Source organism: Lytechinus variegatus, chromosome 1, assembly GCF_018143015.1.
Source record: "Lytechinus variegatus isolate NC3 chromosome 1, Lvar_3.0, whole genome shotgun sequence".
Taxonomy (NCBI): Eukaryota; Metazoa; Echinodermata; class Echinoidea; order Temnopleuroida; family Toxopneustidae; genus Lytechinus; species Lytechinus variegatus.
Window position 1 is genome coordinate 51,561,164 of NC_054740.1, and position 24,611 is coordinate 51,585,774.

Sequence of the window (24,611 nt, forward strand, 5' to 3'; positions counted from 1 at the left end):
GAATTTGTGATTAGATGAGTTGAATTCAGGCAATATTGAATAAGTTTTAATGAATGGATATAGACAACATGTTTATCATTTATTATTATGAGTCTACTTGACGTCATATTGATGAATGTTTTATCTTAGAGTCACAAGCAAATATGTGTATATTTCTATTTTGTGCGTTTTTCAAACATATATCATCATTCTAGTCAATTGTTTTATTCTCATTGGTTTTTGCAGGGTTTTTTTAAATTTCTTTATCTTTTGTTCCTGTACTTGGAAATTGTGGAATTTTGTATATAATGACTCATCGATATTAAACGAACCGAAACACAAGGAATGGTGTCGTGTGTCATCTTTCTGCATCAGTTTCCGCGTGTTACAATATTTTAGAATTAGTTCTTCAACTATTAAAAATAAAATCATTTATCTGACGACATTTGGTGGTTTCATGCACCTATACCGAATCACAAAGGGCGGGACCATAGAAAATGTTATCAGCGCTAAACATCGTTTTATTCAAACAATAATCCTGGACCCCGAATCATCAAACATCAGAACATGGCTATCGGCGTAAAGATAGCTCTTGATCTCCTAAAGCCATCGGGAAGAATTGTTTAATAACTTTGATCAGATTCATAATTCCATGTCATCCGTGTCTTCCAGAATAAATGTCAAATCTTCTCGTTCCGATCGCCTCAGTACCTTTTTTAATCTTTCCTTTGTAGCCTCGGCGCCATTTACTTTTCGCCAGCGAAGCAACATCTGAAAAATACATTCCTGCTTGAAAGAAGACAAAAACAAAACGAAAGGACGCCTTAAGGGGGTAAGGTAAATTTGTGGAGCATGATTAATGATTTTGTTTAATAATTGTTATTTTGATTTATACCATTTTATACTTGTTATCTGTTAATTATTTGTTCATTGCCGCTATATTGCCGTTTGTGTGATGAAAGTTTCAGACCTCTTGTTAAAACAAAATGATAAGAAGTATATTTTCAGTATCTTCAGTTTACATGCAATTTATCCATACAGCACGTTACAAACTGATGTAGCCTGAATGCAGACTTAAGTGGCTCTGATTGAGACAAAACATGCAAAAAAGGTGAATGATTGCAAGGACATGAAAGATGCGGGAATTCCACGATAGGACTTGCTCAGAGGGTATGAAAAGACCAAGGTACGTAGGCCTACCTTGATATTGGGGTGCTGTTCGAGTATTATTTCGATTTCTGAGTTCTTGAAGCCTAGAAAAGTTCCAACCATCCTCCATTCTGAACCCAGTTTGTTGGAAAGGTCCCTCAGATTCACTTCGGTGATCTCGAAGATATTATTATGCTCTCCTCCTCCACCTCCTTCAAAGTTAAATCATCAAAAGGTTTCGTTATACTAATAGCAAATATTTAATATCCATGGTGGTGGTGGTAGGAAAGAATCATTTTGTTTGATACACAGAGTATGTCTACTTGATTGCATGTGACTAAACAATGGCATTGGTTAATCAATAATAAATTTGACATTGATAAGTGTAAATGGAATGACGGTTACCATGATATTGGTGCTTTTCAGGCAATCAAAACCATATCTATTCTCGTTTAGTCATAATTCAAAAGTCAAATCCAAAGACTTTTAATATTGACATAATTTGTAATTAGGAATGCTGAAAGTTCTAGAAAATAACGCGTGTTTAAACATAAAGCAAGAATAATAACATTTCTTCGACGGGATCACGTTTCTCTTTAAATATCTTTGAACTCGTTTTATCAGCATTTTTAGGTGTACTATATTATACTACTTTTCTTGATGAACCATTGATTTTGATTAATAAATCTGTGATTTTTCTGTAATCGTTTTCTTTATACGTATTTGTATATCTATTGTAATGTTTTATCAGTTGTGGAATTTATTTTGATAGTAGTTTAATAATTGTGCAGGGCTCTCTAAGACTTGTGAAGCATTTTATGTATTGAAGAAACAATTTAATCTCTGTATATGGAACACTTAATGATAAATATATTGATGGACAGATAGAGTTATTATTCAATAGCTGTATAAATAAATAAACAATAGTAAATAAATGAATAAACAAATAAGTAAATAAAAGCAACAAATAAATAAAATTAATAAGAAAACGCTATGTTTCTAGCAGGGGCAGATCCAGGATTTTCCGAGGGGGTGCACCTATTTCCGATGAAAAATTCGACAAGCAAAAAAAAATGGTCTTAACATTCAAAAGGGGGGAGCACACTTCTGCATTAACGGTATTTTTCACATCACAAATTTTAATTGAATGTGCTTCTCAAGAGGGGGCGGACCGGATCCCCCACCCCCCCCCTCCCTGGATCCGCCAGTGATTTCTAGTAAATCATACCTTTATCTTGTGGAGTCGAGAAATCCAAGGGGAAGATAAAAGTTTCCTCTAGTTCTTCACTCTGCCCTACTTTAAGTGACAATGCAACATTGTCTGGATGATGGGGGAAGTATAATTCAAACGGCACACAGAGTCTTCCTCCGCATCTTAGTCTTTGGTAAGATACAACCTGATATAGAGAAATACAATTTATGATGGCATTATCATGATTGATCACTCTCAATATGTAAGTGAACTCTATAGTGATGATGATGATGATATTGATAAGACTGTTTATTGTGTTAACAATAATATATAACAATAATAATGTTGATAATTATAATAATGATAATCATAATATAATAATCATGACAATAATAATGATAATAATAATGATAGTGATGTCTTGAGCGCACATGCCGCCAAGAGACGTTCATGGCGCTAGCGCAGCAACAGTTCCTTTGGATATAAATATTTTTGTACATTTTATACATATAAAACAACTATAAAATATAGATGCAAATGAAGTCGACAAAGACTAATAATAATGTTAATCATAATAGTAGTAAAAATGACATAATAATGACGATAGTAACAATAATAATAATAATAATTAATTTTCGTACAATACATTAATTTTTTCTGCAGCCTTGTTATTTGCTGGTAATGTGACAATATCTCATTTCAATCATCAGTTTATTTTCTTTGAGAGTCATTGAAGATGCATGAAGAAAAAATAAACGCTTCTTTCACACATCATTATTCACTCTTCATTTTGATTAGTGTTTTTTCATTTTGAATTTCATGGTGTTTTATTTTCTTATATCTATACATTCATTTGTTCATAAAGTTATTTTTATCGTGTCATAATCTTCACAATTAAAGCTTGCATTGTCTGAATGGAACATGAATATTCATGAATAAATTCGATAAATTCGAAACAAAAAGCCAAATCGCACATAATCCAATATCCAATACTTTCTCATTTGCATTTGGGTTGACAGAATCCGTGAGATGAAATTAAAATTGTGACATTTAGTTGTCATACAAAGATCAAATTGGCGAATTTTACCAAAATTATGAAATAAAGAATTTAAAAGTAATCATCAAAGACGTACACATTCTGCCATTTTCTTGCATTCGGCATTGCATTGCATCTTGAGACCAACCCCTGCGACCATTATGTAGACAGGTTGTTCCACATGAGCTGGTACGAATCCTTGTTTCTCTTCTTCCATTTCTAGCAACTTTTACAAATAAAATGATACATTGTGAATATAATGTAAGAACACAAGCCAAATACACAGGTAAATAAATGAAGATGAAGAGAGTCAGTCAATCAATGAAAAGATGATTCATATATATATATATTGTCATTTTTCAGCAGGTTTTTCTGCATTCATAGGTACTTCAAAACATGGAATCGCAGAAATCATAATTAAAAATTGGGACGATTTTAATCGGTCTATGTTTTTTTTTTTTAACAGTTACATTTAGTCAAGCAGGGATGTAGCTGAGACTTGTACTCTCGATTCACGGGACTGCTGGTGAAAACTCTCTCCATATACTTTGTATTTGTGATTCGGTCCAAGACCAAGGCTGGTAAAATGCGGCCTCAAGGTCGGCCTCGACTTCATCCCTGTAGAAAATTATGCTTACCTTATTTTTTTTTCATTATATACACTTGTACTTTAATTTCACCTTGTTATTTGAATGTTTATGCATTTTAGAACATTTTCTTCTTTGTAATTGGTTGTATTATGACCACTGCATGTTATTTTCATGTTATTTCATCTGTCATATTTGATGTTTTTGATTGTGAGCTCACATTATTAGTCTTCGGACTTTTTGATGAGAATATTTTAATACAAACCGAATTGAATTTGAATATACCTCCTTGTTCCCTTTCACCTTTCTGTATAGGTGTGTGTGTAAGATGACCTTCCAAGTGAGATTTCTCTCTCTAAAAGGCCGACAACGCATCTGCTTTCCGCGGAAGGATAAATTATTCATCTTGATCATAATCTTTGCCCAAGAAAAGTGGTCCATCTTGAGTTTGAGTACATCCTGCATTATGGTACAGCTTGGTACCCCAGACCTCGGCAACATAATTCGCTCTTTAAAAACTGCATCTGCATTGATTTAAAAAAAAAAAAAAAGTCGGAATAAAGACATTCTGATACGGCTTATGTCGAAAGGGTGGGTGCTGTCGCGTTAGGGTGCGTCAACGCGAACGCGAAGATTCGTCCAAAGCCCCCCCAGTTTGGCCGAAAGGGTGCGTTGGGAGCGTTAGGGCGCGTCAGTGTCGACAACGCCCCCAAATGGCACAACCGGGGGGGCTTTTCCCGAACCTTCGCGTTCAGGGGTGGTATTCTGAGGTCATTTTATCTTTAAAATATTTTATTTTATCTCTTAAAATGAAATTGGTATTCTGAGATGAGATTTTATCTCTCAGATAAAATTTTAGATTTTATCTTGCGTATAAATTTTATCTTGCGTATCTACAGATGATACGCAACAGAACAATGCCTGCGTAGACATACTCATCGCGTATCTGGCCATTGCAACGCGGATGATGTGCTTGCGCCCATGTTACTTTGAAGAAAAAATAAAATAAACTTAAAAGAGGGTAGGGGCTATTTTATCTCCGCGACGTTGATTTCATCATTATTTCTACGTGAATTAACCCCAAATGGTGACATGAAAATGAAGAAAAATTATATATTTATTGAGAATAACACCTTAACGTTGTTCCTGTACAATCAGAGAGTATTTCATAAAACTTTTCTTGACTAATATTGTCTTTGAAATGATGCTTGAAAAGATGCGATAAAGACTTCGAAAAAGATGAGAGTATTGTTCTTTTTGTTAAAAAGAAATCTCGGTAAAGACGCGTAAGCGTATAGTGCAAGCGTATTTAAAGTCAATAAATTGACGCAATCTCACCCCTTTGCCACACCTCCTGGCGGAATGGATTTTAATTGGTTGAGTGATATGAGAGAGCTATAAAAGCGCGTTTCTAATTGGATATTGATTAAAAAATAGGTGTGTCTTATAGAGATAAAATGAAGATAAAATGGTTCTCAGAATACCAATTCGGAGAGATTTTAAGGGTATTTTATCTCACTGATTTTAACGGAGATAAAATATTTTATTTTATCTGAGATAAAATGGATCTCAGAATACCACCCCTGTACATTTTTATTTTACAAATCGTCTTGAACGAGGTTCGCTGACTAATTAGGCCACGCCCACTCCAAAGTTTTGATCAAAATGCAATGTAAAGTTTGTTTGATGTTTTCGCCGCGACGATTCGAAATGAAACGAAGAAATTAGCAGAAGTGAAGGTCACCGGAGAGGTGAATGAGGATTTTACCGTAAGTAAAACCATTCAAAATGTCGTTCATATTATATGTAAGGTGATGAATAATTTGTGGTGCGTAATTATCAATTGAATTACAAGAAAAGATAATCTTCTGGCAGGAACCCTGTCGATACGATCGACAAACTTGACAGTACATAATCCAGTCTAGTCCCATACCCGTGTTTCTGTGTCTGCAGAACTAAGTATCTGACTGAGGTCCACACAACGACCCATCGCGACCCTGTCCATACACGTTTTTATGATCCACACAGGGCTGTAATTTTGCTAAGAGAAATCTTTATATTGTTTTACCTTTATGACATTCGGCATTATCGTGATATAGGGAACCACCGTTCACTTCATACAGCAGCGCTTTATTCAGTCACACGCTCACGCACTACCCTATTTCCACCTCCATTCACTTTGTACACAAGTGCGCGTACACAAATCTATGAGTGGTTCCCAAAACCACGATTTGGCCTGACATTCTATATTAAAAATCATAATTTTTCTTTTCCTTTGGTTTTTGTATTAATTTTGTTGCTCGGTGTGGTCGGGGATATCCTCGATTACCAGCGTGTGCAATAGATGTACACAAATCCAATGTGGCCATCCCAATTCTGTGTTACAGTCATTGGAATTGGACAGGAGCTAAATCACATATTGATAGTGTGAGTGATAAATTGGATATTCTCAACTTATTTAGCATATAGGCTTAGCGAACACAAGTCAAACGAAATGGAGGCACTCGACAGCAGGCGAGGATTCAGGGGGGAGTTATGTGGCAGAGGTGCGTTCACACCCAATCAAAATCTAGATATTATAAGTTTTAAATGGTGCACCCGTGGCAGTAGACCAAAAGCTTCGGTCCCTGTTTTGCTGGTTGTTCAGCTGAACTCCGTTGGCTTCACTCACCAAATACAGAGACCGAAGTTCTAGCGCGATCTGTACAGGGGACTCAATGGCCATATGTTTACGTACTTAAGATCGGATAAAAAGGGGAAGTGAATTTGCGCGACAGCCGAGGTAAGTCACTGTTTTGTTCCTTTTAACTTCAATTTTCTCCGTTTTGGGGAATTATTGCCAAGAGGGAATATAAATTTGCATTTTGGTCGCGTTAATTTTCAAAATTGTTATTCATTAAAGACAAAATTGAAGAGCCCCGACGGGGGGATTTTGCATTGTAAGTCCCCTAATGGTGGCTGCACAATAGCAAGCCGTCTGTGTATGAGAAATAAAAAAAAATGTTTAAAAACTCCTTGAAACAGACAGCTGCCAGCTGTCTAGCTATCGTGCAGCCACCATTATGGGACTTACAATGCGAAATCCCCCAGTCGGGGCTCTTCAATTTTTCAATTTTATTTTTCATTTTTATCGTACCACATAAAGTTAGAGTCTAGATCTAGTCAAACCTAACCTTAAATAGCACGTAAAGGTACTTAAATGTCCATTCATTAAAACAAAAATAAAGGGGAATATGCAATGGATCTCATCAAGCCCAAGTATTTTTTTGCCTTTGAATCTCATAATAAAGTACTATTGAACAAAATCCAGTAAATTAAACCAGCAAGGTATCCATGTGCTATTGGGTTAGAAAAAACTTTTATTTTAATTCAAAAATATATTAATGACAAAAATGTTTTATTATTTGTATGATTAATATGTTAATGACTGTCTTGCTTATAATCAAGTGGAAATTATATGAATTAACAAGAATTAATTGTTGACCGATTGTTGGTCGATTCTAGAAATTTCAGGATAATACAACAAGAAAGAAAAATGATTGGTATATTTGAATCATTCCCCTTTATAAAATGTCAACAATATTCATAGAAAGTGCAATATTTTTCAATGATCACTGTGTCAATCTACATATTTCTTTGTTATATCAATGTAATATTAATGTTCTAATTTCAGACTGGAACTAGAGAGCTTGGCTCTGACTGGTCTACTACAGCAAGGAATGTGCCAGGGGCCAATCTGATGAACATGTGGCAGAAGATTTGGCAATGGGTGAAGAAACACTGAGATTGAAATGCAACCACAGGTAACATGTAGACTAGTAAAATGCTATAATGATGACAAAAAATGAAGGATATTGTTTAGGTTGCAGAATGTTAAATCATTAAAACCCACATCAATGATAATGAAATCGCACTGTACCAGATTTTAAAGTCAGTTTGTAATGTAGACATTACATAGACATGAAAGACCATGACCATGCAAAAAATCATCCAGATGGTCATTTTTGTACATGGTTTTGGAAAACAGTGCGGGAGCTGAAAAACATAAAAATTACCATTTGGTCATGATTTTTTGCATGGTCGCTCACTTTAAAAACTCTACAGTTAACATGCGACCCCAGCCCCCCCCCCTTCTGTTTGCGTAGCCCCTACTCACACCCCTCAATCCATTTTTCACTACTTGCTCATGTGTATGTACATACAAGCTACATTACGAGGAATAATTTCTCTAAGTTTCTCGGCCAGAGCATATGTCATTTACTATTTTTATTTTTGATTAACATAATAAAAGCTTGAACCCTTTGTTTACCCCCTTCTATATGAATTCTGGTAATCAAAAGATGTTTTATTTCCTGTTTTTAGACATGTACATATACATGTGAGAAGAAATACAAGATTGTGGCAAATATTTTAATTAGTTCAATACTCTTTTTTCCTTCAGGTGGAGGCTTCACCCAAACTTTTCAGACGGATGCGAGATACAAAGTTACCCAAGTATAAATGGTTGAAGGTTTTGGAGAGCCAGACAAGAAGGCAGGAAATGTGATGTCACTTGTAAGTTAAAACACTCTTAAGTATGACTGCCTCACTTTGGCGAAGAAAGTAGTCACATTAAAAAAAATTAAATTGCCAGTACTGTTCTCTTCTTTATTTGGTCTTCTAGCAGTCAATATTTGAAAACAGTGACATCTATAAGTCTATAAGATAATAAGTACTTAGATGCTTAAATGATTATTGATGATATTTCTTGGACAGTTGTAAAACATCCATTATCAATCAATGCTAGATGCTGTGTCTTGCTTTCTATTGCCAAAGTAGTAAATGAATGTTCCATTGTTCTGCATTCCTATTAGACCCCCCACACACCATCACCCTCTGCTTTGTCAGCTAGGAACACTGCAAAATTACCCAAAAAAGAACACAATTTTTTTTATATCTCTTGTAGGCATGTATAAATCAGATAAATTTAATGACTACAAAAGCAGTCATTAAACCTCACTTATTCAAATGATCTTGGTAGGGGGGGGGGGGTGGCTCAGGATCTTGCCTGTAGATTGTGCACTCACTTCAGAAATCAGCAGGTTGGTTCTGAATCACGAAATAAAAAACAAATGTGATAATTTTGGATTTTGACTCCCTTTATTTTGTCATTAAAGTCATTAAAATCAATTATGTATACATGTACATTTTAATTTTTTTCTTATGCATTTTTTTTGGGTTGTTTAACCCTAAGAAGACGGGGGGGGGGGGGGCTCGACATTTTTCGCGATAAATCAGCTGCTCAAAGTTTTTTTAATGTGTCGCTCGCTGACTTTTTACTTTCAAGACTCTCGCGCAACTTTTGAGACCAAAATTGTGACCCCCAGGTACGCGTTTCCGAAATTACGCAACATTTCGTAAGTGCATGCAGACCCAAAATTGCTCAAAAACATGAATTTGTGTACAAATCCAATGCAAATAGTGTTTTTAGCCAAAATTCATAAAATGTATCATTATTTTTCCTTTTACTGCTTAAAATCATTTAATTTTATCTTGTCTATGGTAAAAATAAAGTCCCTGAAAATTTCCATTGAAAACACAATGAAAAGCAAAAAGTCATAAAACAAAGAAATACATAAGAAATTTAGAAAACAATAGAATACATAAGAAAATAAATGTGATGTGTACATTTTTGAAAAACAAATTTGATCAGATGCCTATCTAGAGTATGTGAAACAAAAATGAGCATTTTAGGGGCTTTATTTTATTAATAAGCCAGTTCGTAGTTCCTTTCTGCGCATGATCAAAAGATTCTATGCATGATCAGAAGAAGGTCATTTGTACTAAAGTGACATGGTGCTTTAAAATCTAATGAGATAAGCACCAACTTTGATGTCTTGATTATTCATATATTCTTTTGAATTGTCATTTTCATTTTCATCCACAAAAAACAACAATGCTTCCACGAACGACTGGTATTTCACAGTTTGCAAAGTACATTGTGCAACATGCTAAGATATGCATTCAAAGTAGGAATGCAACAAATGCCTTCATTACGTGTTCATTTGTGTGCTATTCTAGTCACCTGGTCTATTCAATTTCTTCATCCTGCTATGTAAGGCAAGCTTACGTAATATCTTGCTTTGAAATCTGCCTATCATGATGAAAGAAATGAAAGGTCATTTGACCAAAATTGTCCACGAAGTAACTACGAACTGGTCTATTAGAGCAAACTTATGATTTTACGCATAAATTTTCATAATTTTCATAATCAATGAGCAGTGAGATTTTTCGCAGAATTTTAACAGCGATAATTAAATTAGGAATAAATGACTTTGGTATCAATAATCATGGAAATTAATATCTTTATTAATAAAATATCACATGCTCTATAAATTAATTCCATTTCAGTGTAATACTTCAATAAACATGAACAGCAGCAGGAGCAACAACAGCATCAGCAGCCGAAACCTCAACTGCAAGAAGAGATGCAGCAACCGCACCGACAACATCAAGAGCAACAGCAAAAATACCTACATGTATTACAGCAGAAATGCAACAATCACATTGGCAACATCAACAGTAGCAGGAGCTCCAACAACCATGCAGGGAACATCGCGCGCAACATGAATAACTTCATGAAGAGATGCAACAACCACAGTGGTAAACATCAACAGCAGTAGCAACAACGACAGTAGAAACAAAGCCAATGTCAAGGATTAAGCAATCATACAGGAAACAACACAAGCGGCAACATCAATAAATGCATCAGGGGATGCAACAGCCATACTTGTAAACAGCAGCAGTAGCAGCGATGACAAGAGCAACCACACAGGCAACACCTTGAGCAACATCAGTAGCAATGCACCAGCAATGAAACAATCACACCAACAACACCAAGAGCAGCAGCAAAAAGAAAATAAATTACAGCAACCATGATGACAACAGCAGCGGCAACACCAACAACACTAATGAATGTTGAAAAACTTGTACAAAAGTCAATGACACCACAGTTTTTTTTTAGAATTTATTGGACATTATTGATTAAAAAAATGCACAATGATTTATTCAGGTTGAAGAAAATTATGTGTGAAAAAATTGTGTACATTTGAAGATGTTTCCTGTGTATTGAATAATTTTTATGAAAATATAGTTTTATAGATGAAAATATGATTCTTGAAATGTCTACTTTTTATTTGTCATTGACTAAAGATAAATACATTTTCTTTGAATTTTCTTAATGAAATGAAAAAAAGGGAATTTATTCAAATGTTATCATTATTATCATCGTTCTTATCTTTATTATTATTATTATCACTATCATTATTACTATTATTATTATTGTTATTGATATTATTATTATTATCATTATTATTCTTATCATTATTGTTATTATTATTATCGTCATTAAGTATTATTTTTCTCATTATTATTATAATTATCATTATCATTATTTTTTTATTATTATTATGATCAGTAGGACTAGTAACATGTTAGTATTTAGATTAATTATTATAATTATTGTAATTAAAATCATTCCTTCATTTTTGTCTCACCTGCGAAGCAAAGTGAGACTATAGGCGCCGCTTTTCCGACGGCGACGGCGGCGTCAACATCAAATCTTAACCTGAGGTTAAGTTTTTGAAATGATGTCATAACTTAGAAAATATATGGACCTAGTTCATGAAACTTAGACATAAGGTTAATCAAGTATTACTGAACATCCTATTACAGTTTCATGTCACATGACCAAGGTCAAAGGTCATTTAGGGTCAATGAACTTAGACCATGTTGGAGGAATCAACATCGAAATCTTAACCTGAGGTTAAGTTTTTGAAATGTCATCATAACTAAGAAAATATATGGACCTAGTTCATGAATCTTGGACATAAGGTTAATCAAGTATCACTGAACATCCTGCATGAGTTTCACGTCACATGACCAAGGTCAAAAGTCATTTAGGGTCAATGAACTTTGGCCGAATCGGGTGTATCTGTTGAATTACCATCATAACTTTGAAAGTTTATGGATCTGATTCATGAAACTTGTACATAAGAGTAATTAAGTATCACTGAACATCCTGTTCGAGTTTCAGGTCACATGATCAAGGTCAAAGGTCATGTAAGGCCTATGAAATTTGGCCATGTTGGGTTTTTTTTGTTGAATAACCATCATATCTCTGTAAGTTTATTGGTCTAGTTCATAAAAAGTGGACATAAGAGTAACCATGTATCACTGAACACCTTGTGCGAGTTAGAGTAGTATTCAAAGTCAGAACTGCTGCTATATTGAACCTCGTGATGCCGGTGAGACTGCCAGAGGCATTCCACTTGTTTTCTTTTATTCTTCATTTTCTTCCTCTTCTTATTCCTCCTCTTATCATTATTATTATTTTTATCATTATTATTATCATTAAGCATATTTTATCATTATTATAATTATTATAATTATTATTTTTATGATCCATAGGAGAAGGAGCATGCTATTATTTAGATTATTATTATTGTAATTAAAATAATTCCTTCGTTTTTTATTTTCTTCTTTCTCCTCCTTTTGTTCTTCCTCGAACTTCTTCATCTTTTTCTTCTTCTTTTTCTTCTTCTTCTCCTCTTCTTCTTCCTCTTATTATTATTCTTATTCTTCCGCTTCTACTTATTCCTCTCCTTCTTCTGCTTCTTCTTCTTCTTCCTCTTATTATTATTATTATTGTAATTAAAATAATTCCTTCGGGTTTTTGTCTCGCCTGCGTAGCGGAGCGAGACATAGGTATCACTATTTCCGGTGTCGGCGGCGTCGTCGTCAACAATTGTGTTGTACACCCAATAACTTTCTACAGCTTCGAGGTGGGATCACCAAATTCATACCAGAGGTCCATCTCGTGAAAGCACAGGTCAAGTTCGAATATGAGTTGAATTTGAATAAGGTCAAAGGTCAATGAACTTTCCATGACTGGCACTGTGCTATGTTGTACACCCAATAACTTTCTACAGCTTCGAGGTGGGATTGCCAAATTCATACAAGAGGTCCATCTTTTGAAGGTGCAGGTCAAGTTCGAATGTGAGTTGAATTTGATTAAGGTCAAAGGTCAATGAACATTTTACTTCAGAACTCAGTACTCTCTATAATTGAACCAGATTTTGTATTTTACTTGTTTATTCTTTAAAAGCTGTTGTTGTTATTTATTTAATGAGCTATAGTTCTTGACACCATTTATAATATTCACACAAATTTGCCAAAGGTACAATAGAAAAGCTGTCAAAGTTTTCACTCACATTGTTATGAATTACATTCTTTTTCACTAAAATTAATTTCCTTACTTCCATGGAAGTCATTATACATGTAGCTTCATAGTATTAACAGCATTCTTAGTGTTATCTCATTTCCTAGGGATAAAGTAGGCCTATAGCATTATTGCATATGTAAACTGTCAGAACCACAATTCACCCCCTAAACTGCTGACAGCCTCGGAAGTCATACAGCATAGTTTTGACATACATTCTCTTCATGACTGCAATATGCAGGCGAGACAACGCTTGGCGTTTGCCTTGTCTTCTTCTTTTTCTTCTTCCTCTGCATCCCTCTTCCTCTCCTTCATATTATTATAATTACTATCATTATAATTATTACTAAATTTGTATTTTCATAATTGTTGTCTGTGATATTTTTTTGTTATTGTTGTTCTTCATCATTATCGTATACTCCTTTTTCTTCTACATCATTTTCTTCTACTACTACTACCTCTCCTTTTTCTTCTTCTTCTTCTTCGTCTCCTTCATATTGTAATTATTTTTTTACTATCATTATTAATCATTGTTGTTGGTGATATTATTTTTCTTGTAATTGTTGTTGTTTTTCATCATCATTATCTTATTCTCCTTCTCCTCCTTCCGCTTCTTTTTCTTCTTATTGTTATTGTAATTATTATTATGATTATTAATATTACCATTATTATTATCATTATTATTGTAATTATTATTATTGTTAGTATTATTATTACTATTATTATTATTATTATTATTATTAAAAACAAAATAAAACGCACCCTTTCGGCACTTCCGGGGGGGCTTTGGACGAATGGATGCGTTCCAGTGAACGCGACGTGACGTAACGCTCCAAGCGCACCCTTTCGGCCAAGCCGGGGGGGCTTTGGACGAATCTTCGCGTTCGCGTTGACGCACCCTAACGCGACAGCACCCACCCTTTCGAAATAAGCCTTCTGATACTTGTTGAAGTAATTCCTGTTACAGGAAACGGCAAAGGCGTCTGGATGATTGAAGTCATTAATTTCTTTATTTTGGTAGGAGATGCAATGAGCGATTGAAAGTTGCTTGCGGGATCCCCCCCAAAAAAAAAAAATCCCGACGTTTTATCGTAGACATATACAATTAATTGTATGTAAATCTGTACGCAAGTCTTACATATTACCTCTATTTGGTGCTGCTGCTACTACTAATACTACTACTACTACTCCTACTGATAACAATGAGAACAGTGATACAAATGATAAATATTGATGATGATGATGATGATGATAATGAATAATAATAATAATATAGTTAATAGTAGGTATTAATAATCATGATAATTATTATCAATGATGATAATAATAATCATTGTAATAATAACCTGAAATAAAGGACTACAAGTTCTTACTGGATGTGTATTTTCCGTCTCCTGTGTACAATACTGCCTCAAGACTCGAGGTTTGTGTAGCCATCGCACAATGAGGTATGGTGTAAATCACGGGTAACCTCAGGACTAGGTCGTCAGGTGCTAAACACTGTACACCGAAGCAGACTGACACCTCTTCTTCACTTACACCAAGATTAGGAGTGTCTGGCAGCACACGAAGAAGAAGTTCTCTTTTCTCTTGGCTGTCGATTGCACCAGGAGGTATCTCAAGCTCAATTCCAAATGACTCTAGCTGAAGTTTGCCACCTTCACTTCCTACTCTCTGAATACATTCCAGTTTGATTGCTTTGGTACTTCCTCGTGGTAAATCTTCTTTTCCTGTAGAATAATGGTGACATGCATGAGTTTGTCCAACTTTTTATTAAAGTTTCCCTGTTTTAGTAAGGCTATAAAAGTTCTTAAAAACATGGTCCCGTAACACAAAGGTTAGCGATTGATCGTACGCTTGATTTTTACGATTGATTGTAGTCAATGCATTGGCGGCGGAAGCCAATAAATTTAGGGGGTGTCCACCTGAAATTTTGGGATGGACACATGTAAAAAATAGGACAAGCGACCCAAAAATTTTTGAGAAGCAAAAAAAAAAAAAGGTCATCAACCTAAATTTTAGGGGGGGACAACATACGTGTCAAGGGGGTCCACGTGAATTTAGGGGGAAATTGACAAGCAAAAAAAAAAAAAAAAAAAAAAAAAAAAAAAGGTTATCAAAACAAAATTTAGGGGGGGGACCGTCCCCCCCACCTAAAATTTAGGGGGGGGGACACGTCCCCCCCGCTTCCGCCGCCTATGAGTCAATGGAATCAATCGTAGAAAAGATTACTGCTAAATTTTGTGTCCCAGGACTTACTTGTTTTTATCAATGGATGTGAATTCGTTCCACATCCAAAGAGGTACTTCCGATATTGTGAAAACATTCCCTGAAACAGAAACATGGGACCGATGTTATTTTTTCTGCATAATGTTATGAAAATTATGAATACGGTATAGGCCTATACCTCAAGTAGCATTCCTGTATGCGTGGAGAATGGCAGAATTATAGAAAATTCTCACAACCCACCATTTTGACATTTGATATTTTTATACTTTCCCTTCAGTAAATTCAACCCCATGATAGTTGTTTTCCACACGTCAGTGCAAGAAAAATCACATTTTTTAAAAAACTAACACCAGATCGAGATATTCCTTTCTCAATATTTATCAGCCCTTTAGCCAGGGCTTTCTTTCAGGGGGTTCAATTCCTACTCATCCTTGACTAGAAACAAAATTGAAAAAAAAATGGTCATTAGTCATAACTGTTTGGTATTTCATCCAAGAAAATCTGTTTCCCTCCCATATTCTTGATTTGGGGAATTTAGGAGGTTCGATTGGCTACAGGTTTGTGTATATTCGCTCACATTAACTTTTAATTATATGACCGAAAGGGATATTAACCTGTTGCATGGGACAGGCTTTCCTGTGCTATGTCACATTCCTCTCCTTCCACAACCCTTTTTTCCTCCCACTTCAGGGATCTGGACGTCGGTCTGTTCTTGAACTTTGACCACTTCAGCTGCACCTACAAGGTCTTCTATGATTGTTATAAAGGACAAATAATATCTCGTTAAAATTTGATGTAATTTTTTTATCAACAAACAAAACTTTATATGATACAAACTGATGATGATGATGATGAAGAAGATGATGATGATGATGATGAAGAAGAAGATGATGATGGTGATGATGATGATGAAGAAGGTGATGATGATGGTGATGATATGATGATGGTGATGATATGATGATGATGATGGTGGTGGTGGTAGTGGTGGTGCATGATCATGATAATGTTATATAAAAGAAGAATTGTAAGAGCAATTACATTCATTTTATTTAGTTATTTTCTCTTTAAGGATATTCATAGCATAGAATGATTAAGAATTTTCCAGTACAGCTTTGTTGGACATGAGATCGAGTAATCTTTGTTATCTCTGGAATGTCCCAAGAGAAACAATACAGACTGCTAAACAATAGATTGCTACACAATAGACTGCCTGCAGTGAAAAGGACAATAGGATTAGCTATTTTGTTTGCAACTGTTAATTTCACTGAGGTCATTCAAGAGTCTTCTAGATTTGACTGCTCCTGATAGAAGGAGAATGTTCTTTTTAAAGACAATACCAGAAGCTTCCAGAATAGTGAATACTAGAAAGAGTAGTGAATAATTTGTATAAAAGCTGGCAGTCTCTTCAGGGAGATATATCATATCAGAGCACTTCATATATATCATGATCAGAACTCAGAGTTTCACGCCAGACTCTATGTCAGAGCACAGATTATTTCCAAACAGGAATACCACATTTACCTTCTGTGGAATTATTTTCACGCCGTCAATGAACTGTTTGTAGTTACTTCGACAGAGGAATTCTCAGTTCTCATCGAGATCATCAAGCTGTTTTGATGAACGCTTTTCAACTCATGGATTGCTGAAATTGACTTTTTAATCATCATCAACATAGTTTTCACGGACATTTCAACTCGTTACAGTGACTCTTGTTATTTATCTTGCTTCGATCAATTTAATCATCGCCAGCATTATGGACATTAATTTAAGGAACCTTTGCCAGCCACCCTGGAAATTATCATTTAGAATAAGTTCAGAACTGTCACTTCAAGAGATGTAAGATACATATTATTTATGTTACGTTAGTATTGATCCATATGTATTTCCTGTAATAAAAAAAGGAAATCAAATTTAAAACTATTTCACTGCTATTTGTTGCAGTATCGTACCAAATAATCGTAAGGATAATAATGAAAATGGTATAAAGAGATAAAATGATTAAGATAATTCAAAATCATATAAAATTGTATGAATGATAAAGATGATAATAATGTCATTTATTCAAATGGGCATCATCAAAGCCAACATACTAGATCACAAGTGATTTTTAAAGTTATATATGCAGTGACAAGTAGTGTATGGGACACGGAATATATTACATGGAAATAAACAAAATACGAATAGAGAGCTTATTATTAATAAACCTCATAACAATTTCTGAAATACATTGTGGATGATGAATAAAATGTAAATATAAATTACGTATAACTAACTCACCTTCAGCCTGCGCAGATGTTGATGGAGCAAAGGTCATTTCCTTCAACTCGGAAGACACCCTTGTACCCTGCTTAGATCCTGCTAATAAGTCCTGACTTTCATGCTTTGTTGTGATCTTGACACTGGGAAACGTCTCCGAAAGCGTGTCTGTGTCCGATTGCGACAGCCGGTGTTCCATATTTACAAACTTGATTTCCCGAAGAGACGTGCATCCAGCGCGAAGCGAACGTGCTTCAGATGAAGACAAATCAAGATCACACCTGTCAAATGTCAGGACGGTAATTCCTTTGAATTCATTGAACAATAGATGCATCATATCGGCCATAGGTACGACTCCACTCGCCCCTTCAAGTTGCAGCTCACAAGCTGAAGATGTACGGTACCATTTAACGGTGGTCAGTTCTACATCTCCAAGCTGCACCTTTTTGGCTTCAACAGAGTTAAAGAGTGGACTCATCACATCACCTGCGTGCAGTACATTCGTTAATGATTCAAGTGTGTAGAAATCATAATCTGCAAAGGGTTCAAGGCGAATGTTGGTCAGATGAGGAAATTTGCACGATGAAATGTCTTTAGTTGACTTGCGAGATATCAAACGTCTAGGCGTAGATAAAACGAGTGATACAATATCCGGACAGAAAGAACTAAGGAAAAAGAGGAACCTGTCGAGATGATATGTCTTCCAGACTCTTATTCTACACTCTCTCAAAGAAGACAACGGAGTGATGTCATTGTCTTGCTCACCGGTGGGTGGGAAATCTACATCTTCACATCGCAGATCTAGCCTCTCTGCATTTGGGAAACAATCACCAATAGCTAGCAGTGCATCTTCAAGCGAATCACCATCATGGTACTCCAAGCAAACGGTGAGGGCCGACCTCATCGGCTTGAAATTGGATCTATCTTGATGTACGATTAAGTCGTCGCTGTCAATGCCGATATGCTTCACTTCTGGGCAAAGTTGAGCCAGAATGGTGATGATGTTTTCCAAGGGCATCTCCAGATCATCCATTAATGCAATACGAGTCTCCTCATCGACGCTCATCCATTCCTGTACTTGAACCTCTAGTCCAGCATCACCCCTCAAACAGGTCTCCTGTCCAGATCTCATGACTTGAAATAAAACACATGAAAGAGGTTGAACATAAAGTTTAGCCCTCTATAGAAACATGTCAATTATAATGTACGTATGTCGTTCTTACTTAGAGGGATGGCCCAGGTTGAAAGTATTAATAGCTTAATAAATAGAGTAGAATTCACCGAGCAAAATGCCGAAAATTTCAGCAAAATCAGATAACAATTAACAAAGTTATTGAATTTTAGAGTTTAGCAATATTTTGTGAAAACGGTCGTCATGAATATTCATTAGGTGGGCTGATGATGTCACATCTCCACATGTTCTTTTGTATTTTATTATATGGAATTAGGTTTATTCATTTTTTTTCTCTCCAAGAACTATAAAAATCAAATTGACAACTGATTTAATGCATTAGATATCTATTGCTGCAACTTATTTCATTATAAGGGAGACATATTATTCACACAAATATGAAATAATGAAAAAATTAGGATTGTAACGTACGTATGTCGTTCTTACTTATAGGGATGGCCCAGGTTGAAAGTATTAATAACTTAATAAATAGAGTAGAATTCACCGAGCAAAATGCCAAAATTTCATCAAAATCAGATAACAAATAACAAAGTTATTGAATTTTAGAGTTTAGCAATATTTTGTGAAAACGGTCGTCATTAATATTCATAAGGTGGGCTGATGATGTCACATTCCCACTTGTTCTTTTGTATTTTATTATATGGAATTAGGTTTATTCAATTTTTTCCTCCAAGAACTAGAAAAATTGGATTGACAACTGATTTAGTGCATTAGATATTTATTGCTGATACTTATTTCATTATAAGGTACGAAAGTACGAAAAAATTATGAGTTTATGTAATAACATAAGAAAACTGAAAGTTTGAGATGTGACATCATCAGCCCACCTAATAAAAATTCATGACGACTGTTTTCACAAAATATTGCTAAATTTTAAACTTTAATAACTTTATTATTTGTTATCCGATTTTGATGAAATTTCCGGCATTTTGCTCAGTGAATTCTACTCCATGTATTAAGATATGAATATTTTCAGCCCGGACCATCCCTTTAAAGTTGGCATGCATTTTTGTGCGGGTGTGGATGTGTGTGAGGTTGTTTGTATGTAAAATACAGTAGGATATAACTCTATGGTGTGAGCGCATGTTTAAGGGTGTATGGCGTGCCTGTTTCTGTTGTTAAAGGACAAGTCCACCCCAACAAAAACTTGATTTGAATAAAAAGAGAAAAATTCAACAATAAGCACAACACTGAAAATTTCATCAACATCGGATGTAAAGTAAGAAAGTTATGGCATTTTAAAGTTTTGCATATTTTCAACAAAATAGTCATATGAACGAGCCAGTTACACCAAAATGAGAGAGTTGATGACATCACTCATTTTCTTTTGTATTTTATTATATGAAATATGAAATATTTCGATTTTTTCGTGATTGTCATGTAAAATGAAGTTTCATTCCTCCCTAAACACGTGGAATCCAATTATTTTAACATTTTGTGCTTCAGGCAAGGAGATCCTTATTGTCAAATTCGTAAAAATTGAAATATTGTATAATTCAAACAATAAAAAACAAAAGAAATAGTGAGTGAGTGACATCATCGACTCTCTCATTTGGATGTAACTGGCTCGTTCATATAACTATTTTGTTGAAAAAAAGCGAAACTTTGAAATGTCATAACTTTCTTATTTTACATCCGATTTTGATGAAATTTTCAGCATTGTGCTTGTCTGATTATTCTCTATTGATTCAGATCAACATTTTTCTGAGGTGGACTTGACCTTTAAGTGATTTGGGGTGTACGTGTGTGAGGGTGTGTAAAATATTTTGGGATGTCGGAGGAAAGGCGTGTGTGAGAGATTTTAAAATGTGTGCGTATGACGGATGGTTTGTTGTGATAGGCGCGTGTCAGTGTGTGTGTGATGTGTGTTAGAGCTGTATGAACCTTTGTACAAATTAAAATGTAAAAGGAGGAAATGATAGTAAAAAAGGCTTGCGATATCATTACCATATCTCATTAATTGCACAGGGTCAATTTTGCATGGTTTGCTTTAGCTGCGAACTTCAAAATGCTATAAAGATGCTGTGATCTTTCGTTTTTTGACTATTTTGTGCAAATCTTCTCGGATCTTAGAACCCGGGCTTAGAACCTAGTTCCCATTAAATGCCATCATCTGTAAATCATCGATTATCTACCCTAAAACGCTACACGGACAGGATCGAATTTATAAATTCGTCTGCCTATATATACCACATGCCGACAATGGAAGTGTGGGGCTTTCAAACAAATTCTGCCCATCATATTCTTTTCCTAGCATTAAATATAACAACATCTATAACAACATGTGATCATCCACAGCAAAGCTGTACCAACATGCACCCCTTCCTACTTAGCTCGTGTTTGTCTAAGAGAAGACTACACTGATAGGGAATGATATTTGGGGCAGAACGCCATTATAAGTATGTTTTACCGGCCGGGTTGCATGAAAATTCCAAAGCAAACATGAAGTCAGAGATCACAAATTGATATATTGTTGCATTTAAATCATTTAGATATTTTTAGAACATGAATTACCAACAGTGAATTTACTTTTAAACACAAATAAGATACAATACACATCACGTTTTCAACCATTATAGAAGAAGCATTCGTTCATGAATAATGAGTATATAGTTACTCGAGCTAAAAATATAAAGTCATTGAAGCTAGTCGCCTTATCAGAATGAAAGGAAATATATACATGGACTTTCATGCATCTTTATCTGATAGGCATTTATTTAGAATTATTTCATGCGATCTTAGAACGCCTTTCAAAAATGTTACATTACGTTTTATGAGTCGCATTATTTCATCTTGGAATATTTGTCTGAAGTAAAAATAATGTAAGCAATAGTTACATACCTCCTTGTCCATGCCAGTCGTATCTCTGATAAAAGCGGTGATTGTAAACAAGCAGTCTTTTTGTGCGAAGTAATGTCTCCTCTAAATCCTGGAAGGAGTGAAATAGGAATCATTACAGATTGATTACTACTCAGAAATGATCTACAATATATTACATCAAGAATTGGTAGAATAACATAATCACAAATATTTCATTACGTTAATTTTTTGTTTTTGTCATTCCATCAAAACCTTACTTTGAATTCAGGTTTCACTTGTGATCATATTTGAGCTGTGTTTAAACATTAATCATGTTCAACGACATGAGTGGATAAATGCATTGCTTAAATCTAAAAAAACAAAAAAGGAAAATTAAGTTCTCGATTCTGCATGAACTCCAGTGTAGTTATAATCAAGGACAGTGACGATAGGTGACCTTTTTTCTCAATCGCAATACAGGGGTATAAAGAAAACTTTTTAAGGTTAAGTGACACGTGAGTTATCATTTTCCTCCGGGTTACCCCCCCCCCCCCCCTTTATGATACTAAAAAAGGTGAGTCAAACTACATATGTAATTTGTCTTTACTGTCTCACGACACATTCTTAAATGACATGATACAAATCATTTGTGATGCACATACGTGTTTCATAGGACACATATAATGGCTGATTCACTTGTGTAATGTGACTTAATTTTGTGGATCATTTGACGCTCTATTACAGTGGGTCATTTGGGGGCAAGTTCATGGGTTCATGGGCAAGTTCAATTCCTAGAACAGTTTTGTGTGAAATATGGAGTTACACAGTCCCGGATCTCTCTTTGCGAAATCTTCTTTCGTCCTCCTTCCTTTTTTTTTACTTTACAAAATCATAAGATCCTCATGCCCTGCCCCCAGCCCGGGCCCCCAGCAACTCACCGCCCCATTTGTAATTCATATATACCTTCGTTTGATTCACAGTCGTCCTGGTCGGATCCTCAGCCATGTTTGGTCACCTATGTTGGTTGAGCTGCATGGATGATATCAACAGTACAATGAGACGACTACCATGTGATTTGGATATTGGACCGACTTCATTGCCCACAGACTGTTTCTCGAAGCTCTCTGGCTTTGGCCAAGATTAGGTTCAGCTTAGAAATATATATTCATCTCAGCAAATAAAAAAAATTGAAGATCTTGCAAGGGTCTCTTCCAGGGTTATCAGCAGGAGAATAATAAATTAATTAATATATATATATATATATATATATAGGTGTGTGTGGGGGGAGGGTGGGTGGTTGTGTGTGTAAGAGGGTGGGTGGGTGGGATGTGTGTGTTAGTGTGACAAAACCTACGAGTTATATGTCTATAGAGAGAGGGAGAGACAGAGATAATATTAAAATTTATTTAATTAATCTATCTATTGGCCTACCTTTATCATCAACTGTACGACCTGTAAATATACTGTTATCCGACTGTTATACTGTCCGCATAACCATAATAGGCTATACATTCTTTTCTAGTATATTTTCTTTTACTCACAATATATTGCAATGCTCACCTAGGTTATGCTGGAATCTGCAAGTCTCGGGAACTCTGCTCAACACAAGAAAAAGAGAAATAATATCCTCCTCTGATCGTGTGATATCCACTCTAATCAAGATGGCGGCGACTTTTACCTTCGGTTTTTAACCTTTCATTATCCTCTTACATACACCACACAACAGAAGAATATATTTGTAACATATATGTACGTGGATAACAGGCACCGAGACACTACACTTTATAGAATAAGATATAATGATACACACATGAATAACAAACGGCTGATCAATCTTAATAGAATGAATGAAATCAGTTATGTCAGCTACACTGGGGTCTTTTGACAGGCGGGGTTGTTATCGCTCAGCGATATTAGGAATACCCCTTTGTCGAAAATCGAAGAACCAGAATAGCAGCATCATAATGCTATCATTTTCTATTTCATTCAAGATCCAAAGCGCATTGCATTGTTCTTTAATCAAGGACGAAATTGCTCTTTTAGATTTTCCCTCTCCGAGGACCTTATTCTGTTCCGCCCCAATTAGTTAGAAATTTAACTTGTTGGGTTTTTTATCACTATATTATTATTATCATTATTATCATTATCATTATTCTCATTATTGTTATTAGTATTATTATTATTATTATCATTATTATCATCATCATCACTTTTTAATGTGCAATATTTTTTTGTAACAGATTATTTTACTTGATTTATGTCATGGTATAGCGACATGTGCGGGGGCACATTCCTCCGAGCAACACTTCGCTTTGCGCCCCCTGGCCCACTTGCCGCTCCAACATTTTTTTGCATGTTTGTAAAATTGTTTTCTGATGTATTGTATATGCTCTTTTTATATTGGTCAAATAAATAAGTTAATCATCATCATTATCATGATCATGTTATCATGATTGTCATTAGCTCTATAATTATTATGTACAAACAATGACGCTTTAGAATAATAAAAAAAAACGCGGTGCCTATGCTTAGTTAGCGTAACTGCAAGTCTTTGCAGAAAGAAAGAATTGTACGACAAACAGACTTAGAAAAGATACTATATACGAATTCGAAATAAGACTCACCTTAAATTCGGCAGTAAAATGTACGAAATTAAAAGAGGGCAGGAAATTAGTATGATCTTATTAGAGGCAAGTCACCTGTGGGATAGCCAAGTATACAGTTCCTACATCAGACTTATTCCCAATTAACTGTACAACTACAGTAGTACAAGCCAGGCTATAAGAACCTTGCTGGCCACGCGAATTCATCGAGTTTCTATGGAAATTTGCTCCCTGGCTTTGGACTAAATAATGTAGTTTCGCTTTCGTTTCCTTTTTTATTCAACATTCTTTAAGAGTCTCTTTCCGGTTGCCCATAAGAGAAAATTGATT

The 24,611-nt window shown here is 35.1% G+C and overlaps 2 protein-coding genes and 1 long non-coding RNA gene across 5 annotated transcripts; 1 reads left to right on the forward strand and 2 right to left on the reverse strand.

Annotated features, from left to right (window-relative positions):
• Window positions 1-369: 369 nt before the first annotated feature.
• Window positions 370-15,860, reverse strand: LOC121430980. The gene is made up of 7 exons (XM_041628428.1): window positions 15,857-15,860; window positions 14,576-14,932; window positions 4,229-4,467; window positions 3,454-3,582; window positions 2,357-2,525; window positions 1,180-1,340; window positions 370-765 (listed from the first exon to the last, which is right to left on the reverse strand). The coding sequence occupies exons 1-7, from the start codon at window positions 15,858-15,860 to the stop codon at window positions 622-624; spliced, it is 1,203 nt and encodes a 400-aa protein (XP_041484362.1). The 3' UTR covers window positions 370-621.
• Window positions 5,619-10,874, forward strand: LOC121416114. The gene is made up of 4 exons (XR_005970102.1): window positions 5,619-5,712; window positions 7,617-7,746; window positions 8,385-8,497; window positions 10,334-10,874. It is a non-coding gene; the product is annotated as an uncharacterized LOC121416114 (long non-coding RNA).
• Window positions 14,847-23,408, reverse strand: LOC121416094. 3 transcript variants are annotated; one of them, XM_041609568.1, is made up of 6 exons: window positions 23,239-23,408; window positions 22,642-22,707; window positions 21,721-21,808; window positions 17,709-18,821; window positions 16,046-16,178; window positions 14,847-14,932 (listed from the first exon to the last, which is right to left on the reverse strand). In XM_041609568.1, the coding sequence occupies exons 2-5, from the start codon at window positions 22,681-22,683 to the stop codon at window positions 16,078-16,080; spliced, it is 1,344 nt and encodes a 447-aa protein (XP_041465502.1). In that variant the 5' UTR covers window positions 22,684-22,707; window positions 23,239-23,408; the 3' UTR covers window positions 14,847-14,932; window positions 16,046-16,077. The 3 variants fall into 3 exon arrangements, with proteins under 3 accessions (XP_041465502.1, XP_041465487.1, XP_041465493.1); XM_041609553.1 differs by having other exon boundaries at window positions 16,046-16,181; XM_041609559.1 differs by lacking the exon at window positions 14,847-14,932 and having other exon boundaries at window positions 16,045-16,181.
• Between the last annotated feature and the right edge of the window lie 1,203 nt (window positions 23,409-24,611).

Coding starts and splice junctions, on each gene's coding strand:
- LOC121430980 (XM_041628428.1), bottom strand. Junction 4,468..14,575: donor AGACGGAAAATACACATCCA/GTAAGAACTTGT, acceptor AAATCAATGCAG/ATGCAGTTTTTAAAGAGCGA. Junction 766..1,179: donor AACAGCACCCCAATATCAAG/GTAGGCCTACGT, acceptor TCTTTCAAGCAG/GAATGTATTTTTCAGATGTT.
- LOC121416094 (XM_041609553.1), bottom strand. CDS start 22,683: ATGGCTGAGGATCCGACCAGGACGACTGTGAATCAAACGAAG. Junction 21,809..22,641: donor CGACTGTGAATCAAACGAAG/GTATATATGAAT, acceptor CACTCCTTCCAG/GATTTAGAGGAGACATTACT. Junction 16,182..17,708: donor AACATCTGCGCAGGCTGAAG/GTGAGTTAGTTA, acceptor TAACAATCATAG/AAGACCTTGTAGGTGCAGCT.